This window comes from Crinia signifera, chromosome 7 (genome assembly GCF_055691185.1).
Source record: "Crinia signifera chromosome 7, ASM5569118v1, whole genome shotgun sequence".
Lineage (NCBI taxonomy): Eukaryota > Metazoa > Chordata > Amphibia > Anura > Myobatrachidae > Crinia > Crinia signifera.
The window spans coordinates 36,775,367-36,797,399 of NC_139223.1; the positions used below are offsets into that span (position 1 = coordinate 36,775,367).

At 48.5% G+C, this 22,033-nt stretch overlaps 1 protein-coding gene across 2 annotated transcripts in view; it reads right to left on the bottom strand.

The window, feature by feature from the left end:
• The window catches only part of RGS11 (regulator of G protein signaling 11), a 158,867-nt gene that overhangs the window by 61,318 nt on the left and 75,516 nt on the right, over positions 1-22,033 (bottom strand). For both annotated transcript variants that reach the window (XM_083152826.1, XM_083152825.1), the window contains exons 5-6: positions 4,772-4,823; positions 2,476-2,534 (exon numbers count right to left, since the gene is read on the bottom strand). In XM_083152826.1, coding sequence (XP_083008952.1) covers positions 2,476-2,534; positions 4,772-4,823 — 111 coding nt within the window. The remainder of the gene's footprint in view (positions 1-2,475; positions 2,535-4,771; positions 4,824-22,033) is intronic.

Here is a 22,033-nt window from a genome sequence, read left to right on the forward strand (position 1 = left end):
ACAAAACAAAGAACAATAAGTAAAAGACATTTCTCAAGGATGCGGAGCAGCTGGAAGGTACAATATTTGACGCGCGCAGATGTGGATGCTATTGTGGGAACATAAAAGAGAACACCCTGGTTATTAATGCATCTGAATCACACAGATTAATCTAGTCAGCTGCACTGCGTTATACGTGTGTCCGGGCCTCTATACCAAGACATCAGCCATTATAATGCCTGAGCGGGGGGGCGAATGAGCTGCGGCTACAGACACCAGCCCTCTATGGGCTATGACTTGGGTAAGGCGGTTTGTAGGTGTAGACAAAAATGAAGGAGAACTGGTTAGTCTGGCAGGCACACTCACACCTGGAAGTGGTCAACTCTATTGTATAAAAAACCCAAACAATCTAAACTCAGCTTAGGTAGGCCACAATATAAAATGTACAATGTACAAAGCATTGGGGCATCTTGGAAATGGGTATGTCCATTGAGCAGCCAATCAGCTCTTTTCTATTTCTCTTTTCCCTGAACACCAGCCAATGGTAATGGAGAGATTACTCAAGGCAGTTGGGATTCCCAGGATAAGTGGGCATGTACTAATTACTAATAATACTAATTATAGGTTAGTCTATGTTTCTGGTCGCATAACATGGGAATTGTAAGGGGACTAATAAACTGGAAAAAGATAGTGGCACCTACATCTATACTAAAGACAAGACTACTATAGTTAGGGTTGCATATTATTATTATTAGGATTATTAAAAAGTCATTTGGGTGTATTCAATGCCGTGGGCGAGCGGCGACAGCGAGCAGGGCTTCCTGCTCGCTGTCACCACTCGCCCTGTCAGTTCCAACAATTCCCCCTCGCTCCGTTTTTTGCCGTATGCGGCTGCAGAAGCAGCGAGACTCGTGGCTAAATACAGCGGGTTTCCTGCATTAGCCGCGGGTCTCGCTGTTTTGGGGAATTCTCGCCGTCCTGTGACGGCGAGGATTTCCCCGGAACGTTGAATAGGGCGAGCGGCTGGCGAGGGGCTTAAACAGCGAGGATGGCTGGTTTTCTGCAATCCTCGCTGTTTAACCCCCTGGCCGGCCGCATTGAATACTACCCATTGAGTTTATTTAAAAGTGTTTGCCCAAAATTAAGCACAAATTACAAAAATGCTCAATAACATATCCAGGCAAATTACATATTCAGACAGAAAAACTGAGCATTTCCCAACCCTTTAATTACAGTATACAAAGAAAAGGGGTCCCGAATTGATGATACTTGTAAAGTGCTTTTCTATTGTCTTATATGGGGGTTGATGTATCAAGGGTGTAGCAGTAGGTGAGTGGAGAAGTTGCTCATAGCATCAAATCACAACTTATCCACTGGTCTTGTTATCCTCTGATACATCAACCCCTTGTTTTATGGTGGCATTTATAATAAGTTTACACTTCATCAGGTCTGATAGAGTCCTCCATCATCCACATCATTGCTAGTATGGTCCTCCATCAACCACATCATGGCTAATATGGTCCTCCTCCAACCACATCCTGGCTAGTATGGTCCTCCACCAACCACATCCTGGCTAGTATGGTCCTCCACCAACCACATCCTGGCTAGTATGGTCCGCAGCCAACCACATCCTGGCTAGTATGGTCCGTCGCCAAATACATCCTGGCTAGTATGGTCCTCCACCAACCACATCCTGGCGAGTATGGTCCTCCACCAACCACATCCTGGCTAATATGGTCCTCCATCAACCACATCCTGGCCGGTATGGTCCCAACCACATTCTGGCTAGTATGGTCCTCCACCAACCACATCCTGGCTAGTATGGTCCGCAGCCAACCACATCCTGGCTAGTATGGTCCGCAGCCAACCACATCCTGGCTAGTATGGTCGGCAGCCAACAACATCCTGGCTAGTATGGTCCTCCACCAACCACATCCTGGCTAATATGGTCCTCCATCAACCACATCCTGGCTAGTATGGTCCCAACCATATTCTGGCTAGTATGGTCCTCCACCAACCACATCCTGGCTAGTATGGTCCTCCACCAATCACATCCTGGCTAGTACGGTCCCCTGCCAACTACATCCTGGCTAGTATGGTCCTCCACCAACCACACCCTGGCTAGTATGGTCCTCCACCAACCACACCCTGGCTAGTATGGTCCTCCACCAACCACACCCTGGCTAGTATGGTCCTCCACCAACCACATCCTGGCTAGTATGGTCCTCCACCAATCACATTCTGGCTAGTATGACCATTGCTAAGGTATGTCAATTAAATATATAGTGATACATATATTGATCTAAGTTTCCCATAAAGTGACATCATACTTGTAAACTTGGGGTCTATTGAGGGGAGCGTTGGTGAGGTCATTCAGATTTGGACCCATGCCTACACCTAAAACCTGTACACTTCCACACAATCCAACATCAAGTGCCAAAAGGCACAACCAGCATCTAGGACAAATAAAATCCACATGGAACAGGGATTATTCACCTTCTCATACTCAACCAGGTCTCCTTGCTTTCTGATATTTTTCTTTGCCAGATAAATAGCTAAAAAATTAGAGTGAAATAGAAGAAAAACAAGTTATTTTTGGAAAAACATTGGCATGTGAGAGTTTCGTGCTGGGAGTTTTAAGATTTGAATTTACCAAATAACCCTGCTACATTGGGGCAAATCCGCCCTTGGCACGTTTTAAAAATGCTCTACCTCCTGATCTGTCCCTTTGTTTATTGACCCATGGTGGGTATAACAAAAGGGTCATAGCGTGAAATGTATACATTCATCCCAAAGACTCATCAAATAATCCAAGGAGTTCTCCTGGCCTCCCAGGAGAGTAGGTCATTCTGCCATTCCCCACCCGCTCTCACACTTGGATCTCCACTTTGGAGGCTGCTGAAGTATTCAAGTTTGGGATAGGGGAGGTTCATCAAAGCTTGGAGAGAGATCAAGTAGAGAATTATACAGTACGGTGCCATCCAATCAGCTCCTGATATTTATCAAAACCTGTAAAGTGACAGGAACTGATTGGTTAGTGCAACCGCAGCATTATTTGTTCCACTCGTCCTTTATGGTGTTACATGCGTAAAAGTAAGTGTAATTATGGCAGTTTTAATGTTCTATGCTATGAGGACAGATATATCCATAAGAAGCGGTGACTTTGGTTACACTGCTGGCAGTGAGTGGTCCTCTCTGCCCCCCTTTTTTTTCTCCTTCTCCCATCCTACCTACAATAGGCAAGGTGGATGTACACCTTTTGGTTGGTGGCGGAGGTTCTTAGGGGCAGTACGGGCGGTGTAATGGTTAGCATTACTGCCTCACAGCACTGAGCGGATGGGTTCCATTCCCACCATGGCCCTAACTGTGTGGAGTTTGTATATTCTCCCCGTGCTTGTCTGGGTTTCCTCCGGGTACTCCAGTTTCCTCCCATTCTCTAAAAACATACTGGTAGGTTAATTGGCTCCCCAAAAAAATTAACCCTAGCAGGAATGTGTGTGTATTCCTGAGGATTGTGGTAGGGAATACAGATTGTAAGCTTCACTGGGGAGGGGACTGATGTGAATGTTCAAATATTCTCTGTACAGCGCTGTGAAATATGTGCGCTATAAAACAATCTGTTAATAAATAAATGGATATAAATTAGTTTTTATCTTCGGTACTCTTTACCTAGAACGGCGCCCACGATGTCCATCGCGGTCATCGGGGGTAAAAAATCGCGGGCATCGCGGCCATCGTATGCACTAAAAAAACGGGTGCGACGCGATGCCCCTGATTTCCCATAGGGATCAATGTTAAAAGTGTGATTGGACGCGATTTGAGTGTTCAATGCCTCAATGCCCGCGATTTTTCCATAGGAAACAATGTTAAATGGGCCACAGAGCCCTAATAGTCTGAAATGGCCCCCACAATTGTTAACGCCACCCCACGATCAACGTGAACCCGAAGCGTGGCGAGCACAGCGAGCCTGCGAGGGGCGGCGGTACGCGTCCTCCGACCTTTTCATACCCCCACTATCCACGTCGGCGTGGAGTTGAGAATAGAATAGTGTGGCGAGCCACCGAGCCCGAAGCGTGGCGAGCGCAGCGAGCCCCGCGAGGGGACGCGGATACCTGTGAAGCCCGAGAAGGGACGTGTTTACCTGTGAAGGTATCCGCGTGCGCTCGCCACGCTTCGGGTTCGGTGGCTCGCTGCGCTCGCCACACTATTCTATTCTCAACTCCACGCCGACGTGGATAGTGGGGGTATGAAAAGGTCGGAGGACGCGTACCGCCGCCCCTCGCGGGCTCGCTGCGCTCGCCACGCTTCGGGTTCACGTTGATCGTGGGGTGGCGTTAACAATTGTGGGGGCCATTTCAGACTTCAGGGGGACTATTTGGGCTCTGTGGCCCATTTAACATTGTTTCCTATGGAAAAATCGCGGGCATTGAGGCATTGAACACTCAAATCGCGTCCAATCACACTTTTAACATTGTTCCCTATGGGAAATCGCGGGCATTGCGTCGCACCCGTTTTTTAGTGCATGCGATGGCTGCGATGCCCGCGATGGGCGCCGTGCTAGGTAAAGAGTACCTTATCTTCTAGCGGGCAGATAAGTTTTAGGGAATTCTATTGTAGTGATTTTCCCATCCCATATTTTGCCAGCCAGCACATCTCTCACACACATACACACACACACACACACACACACACACACTCCAAAAAAAAACAGGACAGGACAGATGGGAGGTCTGTATCTCTCACAGCTTCACTTCCTGATATAAGGAATACCATAGGACAAGTCCCGACTTACCATAGTCCAACTCTGTGGCCGGCCATTTATTTGTAGTCCAGAAGTATGGCGTCTAATGACAGAAAATAACAAAAAACTCATTTACAATTGGAAGCTCCACTGATACAGGTGTATTATATTCATTATTTGGTCTGATTTTTGCCTGTTGCTCCTCAGAATTATGCTTCAGGGATATTTATTTTCAACATTGCAATCATGTCGACATGCTGCATGTTGACATCATGCGTCGACATTGCTATGTAAACATTATGAATGTCGACAAACTATACCATACCCTTAATATTTGGTGCATTATGCTACACCCATTATAATAAACAGGGACAAAATGATGAACTGGGAGAAAGGACTCTCTTAATGCAATCAGCGTCACAGTTAATTGTCATAATCTGCTGCATAATGCTCGATGGGGGTTACACAGTTTTTAATTAAACAATCCAGAAAGATGACGAAGATCTGCAGGAAGCAAAAACATTCTATTTTACTAATATAACAGGATGTTGCCGTAGAAACATCAAATACATCCCCAGAGTATTATTAGTAGCCACATTGTAAGAGGTAGAAGGAACCTTTTCATAGGGTTCAGATAGTTTATGGATACTGCAGTTTTAGTAATATGTAAAAGAGATATAATATGAGTAACATTATTCATGGAATACAGAAATCTAAATGATACAGAGACACCAACATAACAGCCCATGGGCTGTGGCCAGCAGTAAGTTTAGCCCAGAACACGCACACAGTTTGATGACAAAGAGACACCGAATGCTGTATAAGCAATGAGGCTGACATAAACCACGCAGGGTTCCTGCAGGCTGCACTTGCTAGATGTCACATGTTATGTTGATGAGGATGGGCACAAGGCCTATCAGAGCCAGGGGGAGGGATTAGCAGGCTTAGAACTGATCACGAGTTAGTGTGATCCCCCTCTGTCTCAGGAAGCCCCGCCCACCCTTCCCTATTTTTCTCTTCTTCGGCGGCGGTAAAGAACGGTCATCTCTAATAGATCTGTGTGTATGTAGATAGTGGGGTGCGCTCTCCCTTGTCAACGATTGTCACGGGCCACGCTTCTGCACGGGGGATGGCCGTTATCATCTGCCCGGGTGGTTGTGTAGGGAGAGTAATCCCAGCGATGGTATGCATGAACATCTGTAAACCCCACTTTCCTATAATGACTGTTCTTTGGTGCCGCCACCATTTTATAGTTATACGTAGTTGCTTGTGAAAATAAATTTTGACAGTCTGTTTGAAACGCCAGCACTTGTGTCCGTGTATTTATTTTAGATAAGTTTATAGATAAGTTAAGCTAAGTTATGGTTTTATGTGATGGTCTTGGGGTGTGGCCTGTGGGGATACCTGATAGTGAGTTTATGGGGGTGTTATGTGTCTGACCCTCATATTGCAAAGCTACACCTCCTGGTGCTGCAAGGTCATGTCCTATTTTGACAATGTCCTGGTCCCCACTTCTCACATTTTGGGAGATATACTACCACCAAACATTGAGATACTGCATCAGGGCCTCATGTGGTTGGAGTTGTATCACTATTGATTTCATGGAAGCAGCAGTGATAACACTTATATGTAGGGATGGCCATCGGTTTATGGCCGATGTCAAATGCTTTTGCCATTGATGGGGGGAACGAGATGTGAGGTTTTTTTTTTCACAAAGTGCCGGGGCACAGAGGATAGCTCTGCCCCTGACAGCTGCAAAACCCCACACCTGTGTTTTGATTGGCCCACAGTCCAATCAATCAAACACAATGGATGACCATTGATAGTTAAAAATATCAATGGTCATTCATTGCATATTTAAGCACTATCGACGGTGGCCAGTTGCACTATTGCCATAGATGGCAATGGCAACAATAGCCATCCCTACTTATATGTTGAAGCAGGATGTGTCATGGTTACCCTAACCTGCTTGTATTATAGATCTGTGCAGTACTGAATCATCTGCAACACCAATGGACAGCTGCAGGGGTGGCTACAGAGGAGGGGCTGCAGCACAGTTCAAAATTCAAACAGGGGAGACTGTTAGGAGCTGCACGGGCAGCGCCTCCGCTCGCCCGGCAGTCTCCTCTGTAGTTCTTCCGGCGGTTGCCGGGTTACCTCGACGCCGTCGCGTCATCAGCCGGGAGCTTCCGGCAGGCAGTCAGGCTGCCGGCGTACAACCCCTTCCTCCCCTGCCGCAGCGGTTGCCAAGGCGACGGGGGACGCCTGGCGGCCGCAGGGAGGAGTGGTGTGTATGACGCCGCACGCAGCGTCAGGGTAGCGCTTGGCGCGCTATTTAAACTTGGTTGCTGGGGCACTCAGACGCCGGCTATAGCTCTGGATTGGCGTCCTGAGTGTTTCCGGTTCCAGGCTCCTGCTCACTCGTGGTTCCTGTTTCCAGTCCCTGTTCCTGGCTGCCTCCAGGATCCTTGCTTGTGTCTGCCTGCCGATCTCTTGGTTTTCAGATAAGTTGGGAGATTCTCACTCCTTGCCTCCCTTATTGTCATTTATCTTTTGTATCATCATATTGTGTATTGTTACACCCGTCAGCAGTTCTTATTGTGTCAGCACATTGTGTATTGTTACACCCGTCAGCAGTTCTTATTGTGTCAGCACATTGTGTATTGTTACACCCATCAGCAGTTCTTATTGTGTCAGCATATTGTGTATTGTTACACCCGTCAGCAGTTCTTATTGTGTCAGCATATTGTGTATTGTTACACCCGTCAGCAGTTCTTATTGTGTCAGCATATTGTGTATTGTTACACCTGTCAGCAGGTCTGATTGTGTCAGCATACCGTGTATTGTTACTCTTGCTCTGCATCTGGGTACACCTCGTGTAGAGTGATACCGGTCAGTTTGGCCACGGTACATTGTCTTGCCTGTTGCCCACAGCATTAGCACCGCGGGTCCCAGCCCAGTCCGCTATCCACTGACACCCCCCTCCGTGGGGCAGGGTGGTTCTCGCCTCTTTGGTTTGTTAGGTAGATTTCCCCTTGTTTACCTCCGGCCTTGGCGGCTGCGTTGTCACTAGTAAGACCAGGTGGCATCGGGGTGGGAGCCTGACTAACGGGCTCCCACGAACGCGGCTATTATTGGTGAAGGTTAGCTTAGCACGCATCCGCCAACTCCAAGGGGTGACAACGGAGTTAGGGTAGGCGAGATCTCCCTGTTCCTAACATTATAGCCGGCCCATACTTCACCCAACTTCTAGTCAGCTATTATGGATCCGGCCCAGCAGGCTGCTAATCACGCTCTGGCGGGGCAGATGCATACTCTCACTCAAGAGCTTCAGAAGTTGACCCTCCGGGTAAACTCACAAGAGGAACGGGTACAAGGGGTCTTATCCTCATCTAGAAACCCCGAACCCAAGTTGAGTCTCCCGGACCGGTTTTCCGGGGAACGTTCCCAGTTTTTTAACTTTAGAGAGTCGTGTAAACTTTATTTCAAACTCCGCCCGGCCTCCTCCGGCGTGGAATCCCAGCGTGTGGGAATGGTCATCTCCCTGTTACAAGGAGACCCTCAGACCTGGGCGTTTGGCCTTCCCGCAGGGTCCGAGGCCCTTACCTCTGTGAATGCTTTTTTTTCTGCCATGGGGTTGCTTTACGACGACCCAGACCGTGCTGCCTCAGCCGAAGCCAACCTGAGGGCACTACGGCAGGGTCAGAGTAACGCAGAGGCTTATTGTACCCAATTCAGGAGGTGGGCCATTGACTCTGGTTGGAATGACCCAGCACTCCGTAGCCAGTTTCGCATTGGTTTGTCTGAAACGTTAAAAGATGCATTGGTTCACTACCCTACCCCGACCTCCCTGGATGAAATTATGGAGTTAGCCATCAAGGTAGATCGGAGGTTCCGGGAACGCCAGAGGGAGAGGGTCTCCGGGGTATATCCCTCCACATCACTGGGGGAGACCTCGGAGGTTGTCTGTGACGAACCCATGCAAATTGGGGCTACACGTTTATCTGCCGCAGAAAAGAATCGTAGGAGGCTCAAGGGTCTCTGTCTGTATTGTGGAGGTCAGGGTCACCGTGCAGTGGTCTGTCCGTTGAAGGCGGGAAAAGACAGGGCCTAGGTGGGTTTGGGGAAACTCACTTGGGCCTATCCTGTTTTTCTCCCCTAGACTCGATCATTATTCAGGTTTCTGTCACCTGTAATAACTGCACTGTCGCTACCACTGCCTTTGTTGATTGCGGTGCAGCCGGCAATTTTATTGACAGGGGGCTGGTTTGTTCGTTGGGACTCAAGCCCATTTCCCTGGTCAATTCCTTGTCGGTTTGTGGCCTGGATGGTCAGCCACTCGCCAACGGCAGTGTTACCGCGTGCACCCCTTCTCTCCGGCTTTCGGTGGGGGCTCTTCATTCGGAAGAGATTTCTTTTCTGTTGTTTCACTGTCCGCTCACGCCACTTGTCCTGGGGTTACCATGGCTTAGGAAGCACAATCCCAGTATCGACTGGACCACAGGAGAAATCATACGTTGGGGCTCTTCCTGTTCCGATCATTGTCTCTCTCTTCCTCTTCGTCTTGTCCTTCCCGTTTTTTCTTCTTTACCCATACCCTACAGAGACTTTGCCGATGTGTTTTCCAAGAAGGAAGCTGATACGTTGCCCCCTCACCGTCCCTTTGATTGTGCTATAGACTTAGTTCCCAATGCCAGATTGCCCAAGGGACGTCTATATGCCCTCTCAGAACCTGAATCCCAGGCCATGGATTCATACATCAAAGAGAGTCTTGAAAAGGGATTCATTCGTCCTTCTAAATCTCCTGTAGGTGCGGGGGTTTTTTTTGTTGAAAAAAAAGATGGATCTTTGCGTCCCTGCATAGACTATAGGGCCTTGAACAAAATTACTGTAAAAAATTCCTATCCGTTACCACTCATCTCTGTTTTGTTTGATCAAATCCGGGAAGCGGTGGTGTTTTCCAAGATTGATCTTAGAGGAGCATATAACCTCATCAGGATTAGAAAGGGAGATGAGTGGAAGACAGCCTTTAACACACATTCAGGTCACTACGAATATCTTGTGATGCCGTTCGGCTTGGCCAACGCTCCTGCAGTTTTTCAGGATTTCATCAATGAAGTACTCCGGCCGTACCTGAGGGTATTTGCTGTGGTTTACTTAGACGACATTTTGATTTTTTCCAAGTCACTTTCTGAACATCGGCAACACGTCCGCCTGATCCTTCAGAAGTTGCGTGAAAATCAATTATACGCCAAACTCGAAAAGTGTGTATTCGAAATTGCTCAAGTCTCTTTTCTGGGTTATGTCATCTCTCCAAAGGGTTTTTCCATGGACCCCAGCAAGGTTCAAGCCATCATGTCCTGGGCTCGTCCAAACAATCTCAAGGCCATCCAAAGATTCTTAGGATTCTCCAATTATTATCGGAGATTCATCCGGTCCTTTTCTGACATTGTTGCCCCCATTGTGGAACTGACTCGCAAGGGAGCCAATCCTGAAATTTGGTCCCCACAGGCCGTTGAGTCCTTTCATCAGTTAAAAAAGGCCTTCTGCTCAGCTCCTGTCTTACATCACCCAGATCCCAGAATTCCTTTCATTGTGGAGGTTGACGCCTCGGATGTAGGGGCTGGAGCTGTCCTTTCTCAGAAGGACATTCGTGATCAGAAAATTCATCCTTGCGCCTTCTTCTCCCGTAAGTTATCCTCAGCCGAAAGGAACTATGATGTCGGGAATCGTGAATTGTTGGCCATTAAGTGGGCCTTTGAGGAGTGGCGTCATTGGTTAGAAGGGGCCAAACACATCATCACTGTGATTACCGACCATAAAAACTTAGCCTACATCGAGTCTGCTAAGCGATTAAACCCACGACAAGCCCGGTGGGCGTTGTTCTTTACCAGGTTTCAATTCATCATTACATTCAGACCCGGCCCCAAAAATGTCAAAGCTGATGCATTATCTCGTAGTTTCCAGACTTGTCAGAGCGCTGGACTCAAAGATACACCCATTGTCCCGTCTTCTGTCATTTTTGCGGGTCTGACTCAGGACTTGGCCTCCCGTGTCCTGGCTTCCCAGCCTTCTGCTCCTCAGGGGACTCCACATAATAGACTGTTTATTCCTAAACACCTCAGAAAATTGGTCCTCAAAGACTTTCATTCCAGTAGGGTCACTGGACACCCTGGCGTTACCAAGACCCTTGAGCACTTGTCTAGGGCGGTTTGGTGGCCCACCATAAAACAGGATGTTGCTCTGTTTATCTCTTCTTGTCCGGTATGTGCTCGACATAAATCTCCCAGATCATCACCAGTGGGTACTCTCCTGCCGTTGTTCATTCCAGAAAGGCCATGGTCCCATATTTCTATGGACTTCATTGTCGATCTTCCTTCTTCTTCTCGTTTTACCACCATTTGGGTCACGGTCGACCGCTTTAGCAAGATGGCACATTTTATTCCCTTGCGTAAACTCCCCACGGCTAAAGAGTTGGCACAGCTCTTTATCTCGCATATTTTCAGACTCCATGGCCTTCCCTTGGATATAGTTTCTGACAGGGGATCTCAGTTTGTGGCCAGGTTCTGGAGAAGTTTTTGTTCCGGTTTAGGAATACAGGTCAGTCTTTCCTCCGGGCATCACCCACAGTCCAACAGGCAGACCGAAAGGGTCAATCAGGCATTGGAGCAATATTTACGCTGCTTCGTCTCCAAATATCAGAGCAATTGGGCCGAACTGGTACCTTTGGCAGAATTTGCTTATAACAACTCTTATCATGCGGCCTCCAAGAGCTCGCCTTTTTTGTGTAATTTCGGGTTCCATCCCAAGTGCAACTCCTTCTTTGTTCCAAGGGATTCCTCTCGGCCGCCCTTCTCCACAGTGTCCTTCCTTAGGATGTCGTGGCAAAAGGTTCATTTGGCTCTGAGGCAATCTTCAGCACGTTAAAAAAAATTTTTTGACAAACATAGGAGACCATGTTTTTTCCGAGTGGGGCAAAAGGTGTGGTTGTCTACTCGCCACATTAAGCTTCGCCAGAGATGTCCAAAATTAGGGCCCAGGTTCATCGGTCCATTTTTGATCACTGCTCAAGTCAATCCGGTGGCATTTAGGTTGCAGCTCCCCAGAGCACTGCGGATCAATAATGTCTTTCATTGTTCTCTTCTTAAACCAGCCTCGATGGCTTCCCAATCAGGGCCTGCTCCTAACCGCAAACCAGTCCTCATTCAAGGGCACAAAGAATTCATTGTAGAACAGATATTGGATTCCAAGGTTGTTCGGGGTCAACTGAAATTTTTGGTCCATTGGAAGGGGTTCGGAGAAGAGGAGAGGTCTTGGGTGCCTGAGCGATTGTTACATGCGCCCAGGCTCAAAGCAGAGTTCTTTAAGACTTTCCCGTTCAAACCTGGTTCTAAGGGTTCGGTGACCCCTCCTCAAGGGGGGGGTACTGTTAGGAGCTGCACGGGCAGCGCCTCCGCTCGCCCGGCAGTCTCCTCTGTAGTTCTTCCGGCGGTTGCCGGGTTACCTCGACGCCGTCGCGTCATCAGCCGGGAGCTTCCGGCAGGCAGTCAGGCTGCCGGCGTACAACCCCTTCCTCCCCTGCCGCAGCGGTTGCCAAGGCGACGGGGGACGCCTGGCGGCCGCAGGGAGGAAGGGGTGTGCATGACGCCGCACGCAGCGTCAGGGTAGCGCTTGGCGCGCTATTTAAACTTGGTTGCTGGGGCACTCAGACGCCGGCTATAGCTCTGGATTGGCGTCCTGAGTGTTTCCGGTTCCAGGCTCCTGCTCACTCGTGGTTCCTGTTTCCAGTCCCTGTTCCTGGCTGCCTCCAGGATCCTTGCTTGTGTCTGCCTGCCGATCTCTTGGTTTTCAGATAAGTTGGGAGATTCTCACTCCTTGCCTCCCTTATTGTCATTTATCTTTTGTATCATCATATTGTGTATTGTTACACCCGTCAGCAGTTCTTATTGTGTCAGCACATTGTGTATTGTTACACCCGTCAGCAGTTCTTATTGTGTCAGCACATTGTGTATTGTTACACCCATCAGCAGTTCTTATTGTGTCAGCATATTGTGTATTGTTACACCCGTCAGCAGTTCTTATTGTGTCAGCATATTGTGTATTGTTACACCCGTCAGCAGTTCTTATTGTGTCAGCATATTGTGTATTGTTACACCCGTCAGCAGGTCTGATTGTGTCAGCATACCGTGTATTGTTACTCTTGCTCTGCATCTGGGTACACCTCGTGTAGAGTGATACCGGTCAGTTTGGCCACGGTACATTGTCTTGCCTGTTGCCCACAGCATTAGCACCGCGGGTCCCAGCCCAGTCCGCTATCCACTGACACCCCCCTCCGTGGGGCATGGTGGTTCTCGCCTCTTTGGTTTGTTAGGTAGATTTCCCCTTGTTTACCTCCGGCCTTGGCGGCTGCGTTGTCACTAGTAAGACCAGGTGGCATCGGGGTGGGAGCCTGACTAACGGGCTCCCACGAACGCGGCTATTATTGGTGAAGGTTAGCTTAGCACGCATCCGCCAACTCCAAGGGGTGACAACGGAGTTAGGGTAGGCGAGATCTCCCTGTTCCTAACATTATAGCCGGCCCATACTTCACCCAACTTCTAGTCAGCTATTATGGATCCGGCCCAGCAGGCTGCTAATCACGCTCTGGCGGGGCAGATGCATACTCTCACTCAAGAGCTTCAGAAGTTGACCCTCCGGGTAAACTCACAAGAGGAACGGGTACAAGGGGTCTTATCCTCATCTAGAAACCCCGAACCCAAGTTGAGTCTCCCGGACCGGTTTTCCGGGGAACGTTCCCAGTTTTTTAACTTTAGAGAGTCGTGTAAACTTTATTTCAAACTCCGCCCGGCCTCCTCCGGCGTGGAATCCCAGCGTGTGGGAATGGTCATCTCCCTGTTACAAGGAGACCCTCAGACCTGGGCGTTTGGCCTTCCCGCAGGGTCCGAGGCCCTTACCTCTGTGAATGCTTTTTTTTCTGCCATGGGGTTGCTTTACGACGACCCAGACCGTGCTGCCTCAGCCGAAGCCAACCTGAGGGCACTACGGCAGGGTCAGAGTAACGCAGAGGCTTATTGTACCCAATTCAGGAGGTGGGCCATTGACTCTGGTTGGAATGACCCAGCACTCCGTAGCCAGTTTCGCATTGGTTTGTCTGAAACGTTAAAAGATGCATTGGTTCACTACCCTACCCCGACCTCCCTGGATGAAATTATGGAGTTAGCCATCAAGGTAGATCGGAGGTTCCGGGAACGCCAGAGGGAGAGGGTCTCCGGGGTATATCCCTCCACATCACTGGGGGAGACCTCGGAGGTTGTCTGTGACGAACCCATGCAAATTGGGGCTACACGTTTATCTGCCGCAGAAAAGAATCGTAGGAGGCTCAAGGGTCTCTGTCTGTATTGTGGAGGTCAGGGTCACCGTGCAGTGGTCTGTCCGTTGAAGGCGGGAAAAGACAGGGCCTAGGTGGGTTTGGGGAAACTCACTTGGGCCTATCCTGTTTTTCTCCCCTAGACTCGATCATTATTCAGGTTTCTGTCACCTGTAATAACTGCACTGTCGCTACCACTGCCTTTGTTGATTGCGGTGCAGCCGGCAATTTTATTGACAGGGGGCTGGTTTGTTCGTTGGGACTCAAGCCCATTTCCCTGGTCAATTCCTTGTCGGTTTGTGGCCTGGATGGTCAGCCACTCGCCAACGGCAGTGTTACCGCGTGCACCCCTTCTCTCCGGCTTTCGGTGGGGGCTCTTCATTCGGAAGAGATTTCTTTTCTGTTGTTTCACTGTCCGCTCACGCCACTTGTCCTGGGGTTACCATGGCTTAGGAAGCACAATCCCAGTATCGACTGGACCACAGGAGAAATCATACGTTGGGGCTCTTCCTGTTCTGATCATTGTCTCTCTCTTCCTCTTCGTCTTGTCCTTCCCGTTTTTTCTTCTTTACCCATACCCTACAGAGACTTTGCCGATGTGTTTTCCAAGAAGGAAGCTGATACGTTGCCCCCTCACCGTCCCTTTGATTGTGCTATAGACTTAGTTCCCAATGCCAGATTGCCCAAGGGACGTCTATATGCCCTCTCAGAACCTGAATCCCAGGCCATGGATTCATACATCAAAGAGAGTCTTGAAAAGGGATTCATTCGTCCTTCTAAATCTCCTGTAGGTGCGGGGTTTTTTTTTGTTGAAAAAAAAGATGGATCTTTGCGTCCCTGCATAGACTATAGGGCCTTGAACAAAATTACTGTAAAAAATTCCTATCCGTTACCACTCATCTCTGTTTTGTTTGATCAAATCCGGGAAGCGGTGGTGTTTTCCAAGATTGATCTTAGAGGAGCATATAACCTCATCAGGATTAGAAAGGGAGATGAGTGGAAGACAGCCTTTAACACACATTCAGGTCACTACGAATATCTTGTGATGCCGTTCGGCTTGGCCAACGCTCCTGCAGTTTTTCAGGATTTCATCAATGAAGTACTCCGGCCGTACCTGAGGGTATTTGCTGTGGTTTACTTAGACGACATTTTGATTTTTTCCAAGTCACTTTCTGAACATCGGCAACACGTCCGCCTGATCCTTCAGAAGTTGCGTGAAAATCAATTATACGCCAAACTCGAAAAGTGTGAATTCGAAATTGCTCAAGTCTCTTTTCTGGGTTATGTCATCTCTCCAAAGGGTTTTTCCATGGACCCCAGCAAGGTTCAAGCCATCATGTCCTGGGCTCGTCCAAACAATCTCAAGGCCATCCAAAGATTCTTAGGATTCTCCAATTATTATCGGAGATTCATCCGGTCCTTTTCTGACATTGTTGCCCCCATTGTGGAACTGACTCGCAAGGGAGCCAATCCTGAAATTTGGTCCCCACAGGCCGTTGAGTCCTTTCATCAGTTAAAAAAGGCCTTCTGCTCAGCTCCTGTCTTACATCACCCAGATCCCAGAATTCCTTTCATTGTGGAGGTTGACGCCTCGGATGTAGGGGCTGGAGCTGTCCTTTCTCAGAAGGACATTCGTGATCAGAAAATTCATCCTTGCGCCTTCTTCTCCCGTAAGTTATCCTCAGCCGAAAGGAACTATGATGTCGGGAATCGTGAATTGTTGGCCATTAAGTGGGCCTTTGAGGAGTGGCGTCATTGGTTAGAAGGGGCCAAACACATCATCACTGTGATTACCGACCATAAAAACTTAGCCTACATCGAGTCTGCTAAGCGATTAAACCCACGACAAGCCCGGTGGGCGTTGTTCTTTACCAGGTTTCAATTCATCATTACATTCAGACCCGGCCCCAAAAATGTCAAAGCTGATGCATTATCTCGTAGTTTCCAGACTTGTCAGAGCGCTGGACTCAAAGATACACCCATTGTCCCGTCTTCTGTCATTTTTGCGGGTCTGACTCAGGACTTGGCCTCCCGTGTCCTGGCTTCCCAGCCTTCTGCTCCACATAATAGACTGTTTATTCCTAAACACCTCAGAAAATTGGTCCTCAAAGACTTTCATTCCAGTAGGGTCACTGGACACCCTGGCGTTACCAAGACCCTTGAGCACTTGTCTAGGGCGGTTTGGTGGCCCACCATAAAACAGGATGTTGCTCTGTTTATCTCTTCTTGTCCGGTATGTGCTCGACATAAATCTCCCAGATCATCACCAGTGGGTACTCTCCTGCCGTTGTTCATTCCAGAAAGGCCATGGTCCCATATTTCTATGGACTTCATTGTCGATCTTCCTTCTTCTTCTCGTTTTACCACCATTTGGGTCACGGTCGACCGCTTTAGCAAGATGGCACATTTTATTCCCTTGCGTAAACTCCCCACGGCTAAAGAGTTGGCACAGCTCTTTATCTCGCATATTTTCAGACTCCATGGCCTTCCCTTGGATATAGTTTCTGACAGGGGATCTCAGTTTGTGGCCAGGTTCTGGAGAAGTTTTTGTTCCGGTTTAGGAATACAGGTCAGTCTTTCCTCCGGGCATCACCCACAGTCCAACAGGCAGACCGAAAGGGTCAATCAGGCATTGGAGCAATATTTACGCTGCTTCGTCTCCAAATGTCAGAGCAATTGGGCCGAACTGGTACCTTTGGCAGAATTTGCTTATAACAACTCTTATCATGCGGCCTCCAAGAGCTCGCCTTTTTTGTGTAATTTCGGGTTCCATCCCAAGTGCAACTCCTTCTTTGTTCCAAGGGATTCCTCTCGGCCGCCCTTCTCCACAGTGTCCTTCCTTAGGATGTCGTGGCAAAAGGTTCATTTGGCTCTGAGGCAATCTTCAGCACGTTAAAAAAATTTTTTTGACAAACATAGGAGACCATGTTTTTTCCGAGTGGGGCAAAAGGTGTGGTTGTCTACTCGCCACATTAAGCTTCGCCAGAGATGTCCAAAATTAGGGCCCAGGTTCATCGGTCCATTTTTGATCACTGCTCAAGTCAATCCGGTGGCATTTAGGTTGCAGCTCCCCAGAGCACTGCGGATCAATAATGTCTTTCATTGTTCTCTTCTTAAACCAGCCTCGATGGCTTCCCAATCAGGGCCTGCTCCTAACCGCAAACCAGTCCTCATTCAAGGGCACAAAGAATTCATTGTAGAACAGATATTGGATTCCAAGGTTGTTCGGGGTCAACTGAAATTTTTGGTCCATTGGAAGGGGTTCGGAGAAGAGGAGAGGTCTTGGGTGCCTGAGCGATTGTTACATGCGCCCAGGCTCAAAGCAGAGTTCTTTAAGACTTTCCCGTTCAAACCTGGTTCTAAGGGTTCGGTGACCCCTCCTCAAGGGGGGGGTACTGTTAGGAGCTGCACGGGCAGCGCCTCCGCTCGCCCGGCAGTCTCCTCTGTAGTTCTTCCGGCGGTTGCCGGGTTACCTCGACGCCGTCGCGTCATCAGCCGGGAGCTTCCGGCAGGCAGTCAGGCTGCCGGCGTACAACCCCTTCCTCCCCTGCCGCAGCGGTTGCCAAGGCGACGGGGGACGCCTGGCGGCCGCAGGGAGGAAGGGGTGTGCATGACGCCGCACGCAGCGTCAGGGTAGCGCTTGGCGCGCTATTTAAACTTGGTTGCTGGGGCACTCAGACGCCGGCTATAGCTCTGGATTGGCGTCCTGAGTGTTTCCGGTTCCAGGCTCCTGCTCACTCGTGGTTCCTGTTTCCAGTCCCTGTTCCTGGCTGCCTCCAGGATCCTTGCTTGTGTCTGCCTGCCGATCTCTTGGTTTTCAGATAAGTTGGGAGATTCTCACTCCTTGCCTCCCTTATTGTCATTTATCTTTTGTATCATCATATTGTGTATTGTTACACCCGTCAGCAGTTCTTATTGTGTCAGCACATTGTGTATTGTTACACCCGTCAGCAGTTCTTATTGTGTCAGCACATTGTGTATTGTTACACCCATCAGCAGTTCTTATTGTGTCAGCATATTGTGTATTGTTACACCCGTCAGCAGTTCTTATTGTGTCAGCATATTGTGTATTGTTACACCCGTCAGCAGTTCTTATTGTGTCAGCATATTGTGTATTGTTACACCCGTCAGCAGGTCTGATTGTGTCAGCATACCGTGTATTGTTACTCTTGCTCTGCATCTGGGTACACCTCGTGTAGAGTGATACCGGTCAGTTTGGCCACGGTACATTGTCTTGCCTGTTGCCCACAGCATTAGCACCGCGGGTCCCAGCCCAGTCCGCTATCCACTGACACCCCCCTCCGTGGGGCAGGGTGGTTCTCGCCTCTTTGGTTTGTTAGGTAGATTTCCCCTTGTTTACCTCCGGCCTTGGCGGCTGCGTTGTCACTAGTAAGACCAGGTGGCATCGGGGTGGGAGCCTGACTAACGGGCTCCCACGAACGCGGCTATTATTGGTGAAGGTTAGCTTAGCACGCATCCGCCAACTCCAAGGGGTGACAACGGAGTTAGGGTAGGCGAGATCTCCCTGTTCCTAACAGAGACAAAGCAATTGCCATTCCAAAATGAGGCGTGCCTCACCTATTTGAATTTTGGACTGTGCTGCAGCCCCTCCTCTGGAGCTGCCACCGGTCAGCTGAGTGAACCATGGGGTCACGCATTACGGCCATCGCAGATCCCTAAAGAGGCCGGAAAATCTCTGATGAAAATATTGGTCGTATTCCTTCTATTCAACAGTGGCGCCATGCCTCCATTTTGAGAAACACTGGCAGTCATCTGCCAATCTGTGTGCTACGTCACAGACTGGTACCGTGAATCCATCTGGACCTGAATCAGGCCCCAAACAGAAATATATATATATATATATATATATTTATAAGCAAGACAAATCTTGTTTTGAATAAAGAGTAACCCAATCATGCAGTCGCTGCCTGCTTGCTGTAAAAAAAAGGTCACAATCCTGTCCACTAATCGTTCCTGGCACACGGTCTGACTCACGGAAGCGGCTGTGCAAATCAGTGTCATTTCAATTTTCATGTAGCTGGGGGTGACTGTCGGAGATAGAGGCCTCCTGTTAGCAATAGTGAGGATCCAAGTGCTGCCACTGAGGAAGCAGCCTCTGATCACCATGACAACCATCAGACTGGCCCTCGGATCTGGACACCTGGGTCCAGTGAGTCTGTGTCCGGTGACACAGACCCTGCACCCGTCAAATTGTTAGCGACTCGCCCTCTATCATGCTGCAGCTGACATGAGGCTGCGAGCGACATTGCAAGACCCTTTCTGCATATGCGCATGCCCCTTCGTTGCCCTCCAAACATCCTATTTTACACAAACCATTGGGTTTGCGTACAAATCTGAATGAGATTATCTGCTCCCTAAAATATGGTCACAGATAGAGAATAGGATTACAATATAATGATAAATGACTTTCCTTAGAATCTGTACGATCACCAGTGATCATTGGTGGATTTTGCAGCACCCGTAAGTAAAATCCGCCACCTCAGTGAGCTCAGCTAATCCAGCTGCACTGTGACTGGCAGTGACTTCCTATTGGACAGACAATCCCATTGTAAGGTGTTTCCACCCTCTGGGACTGCCAGTCCAGGCTGCAATTAGTAGAAAGTGCACTTCCTGTAGGAAGCCACGATACAGTCCATAGAAATCAGTGTTTGTGCACATGTGCCAGTCCCAGTGCCTCCCAGATACACTGATTGCTTAGGATGACTGGTTTAAATTATATTGTAAACAATGACTTTAATGCATGACCAATTATAATAATATCACAAGGCCACAAGGGGGGTGACTGTTACCAGGCTGACACAGCTGCCCGCCCCATCGCCAAATTACCATGGTAACGTCCAGCATTTTTCATGGGAACGCCCATGAAATGCTGGGCTTTACCACGGGCGCAGCCCGCCACCCACGCCTGAACTGGTAGGTGCAAACAGGCCGGTGAAAAGGCAGTTCCCTGTGCCCACTCAAACCAGGCATCATAAATGCGCAGACGCCAAACTTCACTTCCCGGTGTAAAGGAATTGCCAGCACTGAGAGCATCATGCTCCGCAAGGTACCCAGGAATAAGCATAACTCATTACACACTGTTAAGCCCGCCCCCGGACTCCAATTGGCTAGTATCACACAGGAGTCTGGGATGTGGGCTTACTAATAGCTTAGCGATGCCTGTCTGCCGCCGCTGTGTAGAATTAAAGACTGTACCAAGACAGGGAAATTGCTGAATCAAAATATGATCTGACAGGAACTGATTAATCCTTAAAAGTAATTTAATCCTTAGTTAATTGTTTATAGAATTTTTAGCAGGAAGGAAAAAAATCAAATAGAATGTAATATAAAATAGATAATGAATGAAGCATGATTAGAGTAATACTTAGAATATCTCCCATTAGTTTTAAGTACAGTGATAGAAAAATAAGTTACCCACTTCAGTGGTCTCCGGAGCGCGTTCTACTGCTCCGAATTAAACAAAATTGGGTACTTGTTTCCTATCTGGGCGCCCGCTAAGTTAATTGCGCACCATGCTATTCTCCGTAGAGAAATCTGATCGCATCGCATCGTACACATACACGATATTGAACGATGCGATGCGATGCGATCCGATTCGATTTCCCATAGGAAACAATGTTAAATGGATCAATTTACCCAAATCAGCATAGGGAAGAATGGTAAATGGGCCAGAAACCCAAAAAAAACCCACAGAGCAGTGGAATGTCCCCCCGCTTCGGGCTCGGTGGCTCGCTGCGCTCGCCACACTATTCTATTCTCACTCCACGCCCTAGTGGATAGTAGGGCATGAAAAGGTCGGAGGACGCGTGCCGCCGCCCCTCGTGGGCTCGCTGCGCTCGCCACGCTTCGGGTTCACGTTGATGGCTGGGTGGCGTCAACTACTTTTGGGGGGACATTTCAATGTTCAGGGGTGTTTTTGGCCCATTTACTATTGTTCCTATGATAATTTGGCTAAATTGAGCCATTTCACATTGTTTCCTATGGGAAATCGAATCGGATCGCATCGCATCGCATCGTTCAATATCGTGTATGTGTACGATGCGATCCGATTTCATTATGGTGCCGTACGTAGAAAACCTGGGCGCCCAGATAGGAAACAAGTACCCAAAATTGAAACTACAGATAATTGAAATGATGCGCTAGTGGTTTGTTAAATAAAAATGTTTATTTTATAAATTCACCAAAAGGTGGCGCTATAACTCACAAATCAATGTTCAAGCAAAGAGGAGGCGGACAATTCAGTGTAGGGTGAAATGGCTGAGGGCGGGGAATATCAAATCAAAGAGGACTGATGAAGAAGTTGCTTATAGTAACCAATCACATTTCAGCTATTATTGCACAGAATGAACTAGATAAATGATAGCTAGGATCTGATTGGTTTATATGGGCAACGTGCCCACTTTAGAAATTGCGGGGTAGATGTATGAAGCAGTGATAAGGGAGGAGAAGTGATAAAGTGCCTGGTACTTTATCACCGGCCTATCAGCTCCTGACTGTTAAGTTACAGGCTGGGTTTTAAAAGGGACAGTCAGGAGCTGATTGGCCAGTGATAAAGCACCAGGCACTTTATCACTTCTCCTCCCTTATCACTGCTTCATACATCTTGGATACATCTACCTCCTTGAGGATGTATTTGCTGGACAACAATCATCAGCTACCATCCACTAGCACCATATAGTGCATCAGAATGCTAACAGCAGCACAGAATATTTCAGCTCTGGCAACAGCATCTGCACGCAGCGGAACGGAGAAGGAACACAATTTCCACTTTATAAATCTGGAGCATGATGTCAGTTCTATTTTGGATCTCGGGCACTCGCTATTTTGCAGAAGAGAGCAGCGCTTCAGGGGTCAGTATTCAGAAGCATCTGTTACGAGGCAGGGATCGGGCGGATCCCATCCTGCAACCTACTTCAGTCAATCTC